Genomic DNA, 7,942 nt, shown 5'->3' with positions numbered 1-7,942 from the left:
AAGTAGATGATCTATTTGTAATTTTTTAAAAAGATTTAGGATTCCTATTGTAATTTTCCCTTTATTATTATTCTTATATATATATATATATATAGAACACATATACATATGTGTGTATTTATTTAAAGATGATGAAAAATTCGTCATCTTATGTGTATTTAAAGGGAGGTCAGTCCCCTCTCCGCCCACTTAATGTTTTTTAGGACAAAAACTAATTTTTTTTATGTGTAAATTTATATTTTTTTTACATGTTAGTCCAGCTTGTTATGTATTAGCCCAATTTGTAGTTCGATCTTGACTCCGCCCCTGTAGACGCATGAACATGATTTACAATTAAGTGAATGGTTGGAATGTATAATAATAAAGTATTATGCTATCTGTACAAAGTGTATATACAAATTTGGTTGATAAAATAAGTGTTGGCAAAATTTAGATCATTTATTTTTAATGATTTAAAAATTTATTTTTGAAATGATTGGTGTGAATAGTACTTTACCAATCAACTTTATAAATCATATATAGCATAGCTCACAAGGTTTGAGTATAGGTTAGCAACAAATGACATTGCAGAGATAGAGGATGAAAAGTGTGAATTGCACTTACAGCGTGCGACTTTATTTGTAAAAGTCCCTGAACAACGTGCGACTTATTTCTTAAATCCCGCTTTATCCTCTAAAATAGCACCACCACTATCCGCCGCTCCGACATTTCTCCTCCATGAATAGAAAAAATGAATCTCCTCAAAATCAAGCTTAACCACCACCGTTTCAACCACCGCCACCAGCTTTGTCAAAATTCCCAAATTACCCCTAATCTCTCACCCCATTTCTTGTTCCACCCATCTCAAAAACAAAAATCCAATTTTTCGGTATCCTATACTCCATTAATTTATTCTTTTACTAAATATGCAAAAGCCTCAGCTATTCATTCTAAAACCCCATTTTTTGCTAACGAGAAACTTGAAGAAGAAGAGGAATCTAAAGACTTTGAAGAATACTTAGCCGAAGATGGAGAGGTTTATCAGAAGACGTTAAGGCTGGTGGAGTGTGCGATGTTCTCTGCTGTTTCTGGGCTGGCATTTCTTTTGAGTAACTCTCTTGCCATTGAGGTATAGTTCGGGATGTGTGTGTGCTTATTTCTTTAATTTCAGCTTGTCCATTTTGGTTTATAGGGGGTTTGACTGAAATTTGGATATTTAATATGGATTAACTTATGATAATGTTTGTGGATAAAAACTATATGATTCTAAATTATATTAGTATTACTTGTTTTAATTTGGAATATTGTTTATCCGTGTCATTTGGTTTTTTGGGCGGATAGAATCTTTGTTAGTTTCTTAATATGGCAATACATGATAGGGTTGTTGTTAAAGATTGAACTTTTCAGCCTTTTGAAGGCTCATTGTTTAAAAATTGAATGCTTTTATCTGGTTTATTTCGTTCTTTTTCTGGTTTTTTGGATCTAATTTTGGTTGTTTATTTAAAGAGTTGTCAGTAAAGTGTGTATGTTCTTTTGTGATTGAAGAACAAGGATTGGGCTTCTTTTTTGTTTATTACTTTGTTTGCTTGGAATTTGATTTGTTCAATACTTCAAGTGAATGAACTGCTATCAATTGGTATGTTCAAACCATATTTAAATATAAAGTTAGTTTGCTTTAGTGAGATAAAGCTGGATTGAGTTGAGGGGGCTTCTAGATTATTGCAAGGGGAAATCGTTATTGGAGCTGCGTGACTGATTAAACTATAAAAATTAAAGTCTTTTTGTAAGTGCTTAGCTTAATTAGTTAGGTGATTCTACGTTGAATTTAGTTTTCATTTCGCAAAAGAAAAGTGATTTATTGGCTTTCATGGACCTAATGACAAAGTCGAACACATAGGTTTCTTTGAGAAATCAATGTGACCAGGCTGCTGCAAGCTGCATATTTGCGCTTGCATTAAGAGTTAAGTGGTAGTACATATACTCGGGAATTTACTATAATTAAGCATAGATGATCAAATAAAGATTGAAGAAAAAGCACAAGCTGTGTGACAAATTACCATATGCATCTCCCTTGCATTTTGGAATTGAAATGCTCTTCCAAAACTTGTGGCATATGCTTCTTGGATAATAGTATCTTAATTTTCTTTACCCACTGATTGCTAGTTGATGATCAAGGCCAACAATGCCGTAAGTTTTGGGTTAGGTATCTTGTTATGTTTATGTCGTGAAAACCTATAAAGAATAACAGTTCTTTTGAGTCTTTGACAATGCAATATGGTCACCATGAATCGCAGCATAGTTGCTCTGTATTCAAGTTAAAAATCTCCTAGAATATGTATGAAACTATGATGCTCTTAATGAATTGGTTGCATGGCTCGTAATGTAATGAAGAAAACGTGGAATTTATCAGTGCAAGTGCAAATATGACATCAGTTGAAAAGATGAGGAGGTTATATCAGCAGCAGTGGATTAATCTTGTCCAATGAAGACTCCAGGCTGCAGCATATATAATACAAGGGGATGCTATGCTACTGTATAGGACATCTTCAGCAGAAGACTATTTCATGCTTTTAAGGAGGACTTGATAATTAATGAAACTATTTGTAATTTCCAGTTGGTGTTACTAAACCCTGTCTGGCACTTCAATTGTTTATATTTGATAGTATCTCTGCTTATTGGTGATATAAATTGCTATCGTTCCCTTTCAAAGGGTTTGCCATTTATCAAAACTGCCTAAATCTGACTTGAATTAAAAATGTGGTTGAAGATAAATCTGAATTTGTAGCTAAGCATCTTTTTCGTTTATAATTTTGTTCATACAAAAAATAGAGGCTAACAGTTGAAAATTTTTTGAATTTAGTTTTCATTTCGCAAAAGAAAAGTGATTTATTGGCTTTCATGGACCTAATGACAAAGTCGAACACATAGGTTTCTTTGAGAAATCAATGTGACCAGGCTGCTGCAAGCTGCATATTTGCGCTTGCATTAAGAGTTAAGTGGTAGTACATATACTCGGGAATTTACTATAATTAAGCATAGATGATCAAATAAAGATTGAAGAAAAAGCACAAGCTGTGTGACAAATTACCATATGCATCTCCCTTGCATTTTGGAATTGAAATGCTCTTCCAAAACTTGTGGCATATGCTTCTTGGATAATAGTATCTTAATTTTCTTTACCCACTGATTGCTAGTTGATGATCAAGGCCAACAATGCCGTAAGTTTTGGGTTAGGTATCTTGTTATGTTTATGACGTGAAAACCTATAAAGAATAACAGTTCTTTTGAGTCTTTGACAATGCAATATGGTCACCATGAATCGCAGCATAGTTGCTCTGTATTCAAGTTAAAAATCTCCTAGAATATGTATGAAACTATGATGCTCTTAATGAATTGGTTGCATGGCTCGTAATGTAATGAAGAAAACGTGGAATTTATCAGTGCAAGTGCAAATATGACATCAGTTGAAAAGATGAGGAGGTTATATCAGCAGCAGTGGATTAATCTTGTCCAATGAAGACTCCAGGCTGCAGCATATATAATACAAGGGGATGCTATGCTACTGTATAGGACATCTTCAGCAGAAGACTATTTCATGCTTTTAAGGAGGACTTGATAATTAATGAAACTATTTGTAATTTCCAGTTGGTGTTACTAAACCCTGTCTGGCACTTCAATTGTTTATATTTGATAGTATCTCTGCTTATTGGTGATATAAATTGCTATCGTTCCCTTTCAAAGGGTTTGCCATTTATCAAAACTGCCTAAATCTGACTTGAATTAAAAATGTGGTTGAAGATAAATCTGAATTTGTAGCTAATCATCTTTTTCGTTTATAATTTTGTTCATACAAAAAATAGAGGCTAACAGTTGAAAATTTTGTTATATGCCAAATATTTCTCTCCCTCCCGTTTTGTCAAGCTCAAGCATCTATATTGCATCAATTTAGGACTATGTTTCATAATAAAGTTGAGTTAAACTTGTAGAACTGATAATCAACAAACAGAAATTTTTGGCTTCTTGGTCAATGGATGATCCATTGAACTTCTATTCTTAGATTACTTACACTCTTGTATAATTTTTTACAGAAATATTTCGCTTGCTTCTTTGCATTGCCTATAGTGTTATCTAGTATGAGATGGGGCATTGCAGCTGGAAGGAAAACTATGGTTTGTCACCCCCAATAGCTAATCAGAATGATGATGGTATTAAGTGCTTAACATATGCACCAGTTACATGGTTTTCTTTCCTTTTCAGGTGGCAACTGCTGTATTACTTTTTGTCTTATCTGGTCCAGTGAAAGCGATAACCTATCTGGTGAGCATCGTTGAATCTGCATTATAAGATATTTCCTGCACTTATATTTTTTGTGGGTTAAGCTGATTTAGTTTTCCCGATAACCCAGTTCCAGAGATTCTCAGGTTTTAATAATCATTCTTTTGATGCGATTAGACTGCCAGCAATTGGTCCGTGTCCCATATCCTGCAGTAGATAACCTTGTATTTAGGGATTTGATGGGGATGATTTCAAACAGAAAAGGGAAAAAAAATGAAAAAGAAGAAAGCAAAAAAGTGTCGTGATGATGCAGTGCTTTCACAATTATATAATATACAGGAATTGCTATCGCTGCAATCCCCACTTACTTAATATGCTTTTACAACACCGTGATTGTTTCTGGATATAATTTGAAGTTAATGGGAATTTGAAATAACTTGTGCAGCTACATAAATCTTTTTTACTTCATTTTGGACGTAAGTTTCATGCAGAGAGAGTTCTCAACTTCAGTTTCATGTATGTCCCGAACTGCAAAAGAACTGCTGCCTTTAGACATGAAGCAAAGCTATCTCAAATTTTCTATTTGCTCTTCCCTCTGCCGCTTCGTACTTGTCACACATAGAGCTTTTTGCATAACAAAATTTGATGTTTTATTCAGACTTGCTTTGTCCCCTTCTTTGAAATATTCCATTTCAAATCTTCATTAATAGTATCACTATATACCATGTTGTTTGCCACTTTCCTAGCTTAATTCTGCAAGATAAGAAAGATTGATCTTTGTTCAAGAAAATAGTCAAATAGCCCAAAAATTCAAGTTGTGACTAACAATGTTGGACGTAGGAAGCACCATCTTTCGAGTTATAGCACACTAACTATTTTTTTCCTCTATTGAGAGTATGCCTTGTTTGTTTCTTGGATTTTATGCCATCGATAACAATGATGATATTTCTTTCTGATTGAATGACAATATTATGGTATCTGATTTTCTCTTCTTATTTTTTCTCCCCAAACCAGTTATTGCATGGTTTGCTTGGTTTTGCTATGGGTACTTCTTGGAGGTATGCATTACACGTCTATTGATAAAGTTTGTGAATATTTACTATATATGCCAAATTAACTGGCATCTTATTTTCCACCTTTTTGTTGTGTTGGAGGGAGATCATGTTGTCCCAAAGAGTGATTATTTTATGTAGATTCAATTATTAACAAGGTAGGACTTGAAGAGAGTGCAATGCATAAAATAGAGTTCGTTGGATGAATGGAGAACCGTTTAATATGGATGTTAAGATAGATTATGCCATGTTAAAATAGATATGATAAAAACTGAGGATGTGTGCATAAAAGTGGATTTGACACCAAGTGAAGAAAAATTAATCAAATGACGACTAAGATGGTTGAAGCATGTTTTCCACAGACCTAGAGTATCAAGAGTGATGCAATCTCAATAGAAAAAAATTAGAAGACATCACATTGCTGTATTTCAAAGAAATTAAAGATGGAAAATCATTTAATAATCGCCTGATTGTTTGCCCTATCCGTTGAATTTGGGAATGCTATTTCTGCTTTCTGTTCTTAACTTTGGGACTTGCTTCTTTGCTTTACGATTCTAGTCCATGCAACAGCAGCATGACATTTTATTTCTGTTCTTCGCAGGTCGCAAGCAAGTTGGAGTACCTCAGTTTTCTTATGCTCATTTGTAAATTTTGCACCTTTAATCCATTTCCCTTTACCAGCATGTTTTCTTTTAGCCGTGACTGGACCAATAAGTTGCATATGATTGATTTCCAGGTTCGAGCTGTAGGAGCCATCGGGTATGTTCTGATCTCCTCATTTTTAATAGGAGAAAACATCCTTAATTTGGTAATCTATGGTCTTTCTCTGGTGCTCTTTTTCCCAACCTTCATTTGTTTCATCGAAGATGACATTTTTGTCTTATATTCTTCACTTTCGGCATGTAGATTACCATCAACATCCATGCTTTACTCACATATATGCTCACATCCTTCGGCTTTAATGCAATTCCATCAATGAATTTGATATATTTCATCTTCGGCTTCCTGGTATGTGTTATTTGTGGCTTCGTTTTTTGCTTTCTTCTTGCACAAGAAACTAAAGGCTCCATTCTTTTGTTCGACACTCGGCAGCTTCTGCTCAACTGTGCTTTCTTCGTGTTCTTGCTGCATCTTTTATATGCCGTATTTTTTACAAGACTCGGGATGAAGGATTCACTGAAACTACCAAAATGGCTGGCGGCTGCAATATAACCATACAACAAACCATGTCACAGAAATCATTTGTTGTGTATATCACACCATACTAAGAGGGATACTATAATTGGGAGACCAGTTGATCGATTGTTATCGAGCCATTGCTCAGTTAAGTTACATTACATCTGTGTCAGCTCGCAATTTTTTACTGAAAGACGCAAGCACCTTCACAAGCTGCAAGAATTTGCTGGCGTTATGATTTATGTTCATCTTGATGGTAAATTTACAGATCACTTTTCCAATTTGAAGATACCTTTTCATGGGGCAGAGTTTAGGTAATTCATGTTTACAAACGAGCACTAAAAGTCTTGTTACATTTTACACCCTTCAAAACTGAAGTTTACAGGATTATATGTTTCCTATCACATGTAATATTACTGAACCAATCTTCTCATAGAAGTAACTTCGTTCAGGTCACGAGTTATACTATTCAGCTCCGATGGTACTTAACACCAATCTAAGTAGCAACTAGATGGCATTAAATGATGGATTCAATAAACATAAAATCAAATGATTCATTTAATTGTATCTGAAGTTCGATAGCATTGAATACTCTCCTACAAAACTATCCAACCAAACTAGTTTAGCAACAAATTCTTCATATAAAAATTATAAGAAAACTAACAATAGCTGTTACTACAGTAAATAAAAATGGAACTAATCTTTGTCGCCAACTATTGATTCTTGTTAAAATTGTTCAACCGAAAAAATGGAGTATCCCGTACACTCCGATCTTGTGGCTTTTTCAGCGGAGTTTCAAGTTGAGTCGATACATAGAAACCATAAGATACATAAATATGGCTTAAGGGACACGAAGGCAAAACCGCGAAAGGATAAGGTGTTGATATCATGCCGAGATAATAATGGAATCATGGCTCAAGCTTCTTTCCTCGTTATCCTGCATTTGCGTAGAAAGCATTAAAACAATTATTATTAATAGTGACAGGAAGAAAAAATGGAATTCACTCAACAGGATTAATGTCAACAGGGGAAGAGCCTTATCATCAAATCAAAGAATCTCAACAAATTATATTCAGCAGAGATCAATACAAACATACACATCGAAGACTAAACTTCTCACCTGAAGCAGTAAATTCCCAGGGCTGTTGTAATTTCATGAATGACTGAAGTGGCAAAGTGCATATAGAGTGAAGCTGAGTACAGTAAAAGAGAATTTAGATGTTATAATTAACATAATGCAGAAGGTGAACATAACAGTAAATGGAAAAGCTGTACCAAACCCTTGTTTGAGCCACATTCTTCTGAAAATTCATTCTTTTCAAGACTCATTTTCAACCATACATTTTTTAATAAAATAATATTAAACATAAATTCAAAACTTTTCTATAATTAATCACATTCTCCATCAATCTACTATTCAAAATACATTTCCCCCCCCCCCCCCCCCCCCCCCCCCCCCC

At 34.4% G+C, this 7,942-nt stretch overlaps 2 protein-coding genes across 4 annotated transcripts in view; one reads left to right on the top strand and one right to left on the bottom strand.

Moving 5' to 3' along the window:
• The first annotated feature begins 631 nt into the window (after positions 1–631).
• On the top strand, positions 632–6,933 carry LOC111396246. 3 transcript variants are annotated; one of them, XM_023022616.1, is made up of 8 exons: positions 632–1,108; positions 4,068–4,148; positions 4,237–4,296; positions 5,269–5,312; positions 5,908–5,950; positions 6,043–6,065; positions 6,213–6,314; positions 6,399–6,513. In XM_023022616.1, exons 1-7 carry the CDS (start codon positions 731–733, stop codon positions 6,283–6,285), a joined length of 702 nt encoding a protein of 233 aa, XP_022878384.1. In that variant the 5' UTR covers positions 632–730; the 3' UTR covers positions 6,286–6,314; positions 6,399–6,513. The 3 variants fall into 3 exon arrangements, with proteins under 3 accessions (XP_022878384.1, XP_022878383.1, XP_022878382.1); XM_023022614.1 differs by having other exon boundaries at positions 645–1,108; positions 6,043–6,114; positions 6,399–6,933; XM_023022615.1 differs by lacking the exon at positions 4,068–4,148 and having other exon boundaries at positions 641–1,108; positions 6,043–6,114; positions 6,399–6,933.
• Positions 6,934–7,016: 83 nt separating this feature from the next.
• The window catches only part of LOC111396245 (choline/ethanolaminephosphotransferase 1-like), a 6,596-nt gene continuing 5,670 nt past the window's right edge, over positions 7,017–7,942 (bottom strand). Inside the window, exons 14-15 of the mRNA XM_023022612.1 lie at positions 7,603–7,675; positions 7,017–7,419 (exon numbers count right to left, since the gene is read on the bottom strand). Coding sequence (XP_022878380.1) covers positions 7,398–7,419; positions 7,603–7,675 — 95 coding nt within the window. The 3' untranslated portion in view covers positions 7,017–7,397. The remainder of the gene's footprint in view (positions 7,420–7,602; positions 7,676–7,942) is intronic.

The sequence above is a fragment of the Olea europaea genome, chromosome 6 (assembly GCF_002742605.1).
Source record: "Olea europaea var. sylvestris chromosome 6, O_europaea_v1, whole genome shotgun sequence".
NCBI classification, from domain to species: domain Eukaryota; kingdom Viridiplantae; phylum Streptophyta; class Magnoliopsida; order Lamiales; family Oleaceae; genus Olea; species Olea europaea.
The sequence above is the reverse complement of the archived record's forward strand: the minus strand, read 5'-3'. Positions and strand labels throughout refer to the sequence as shown.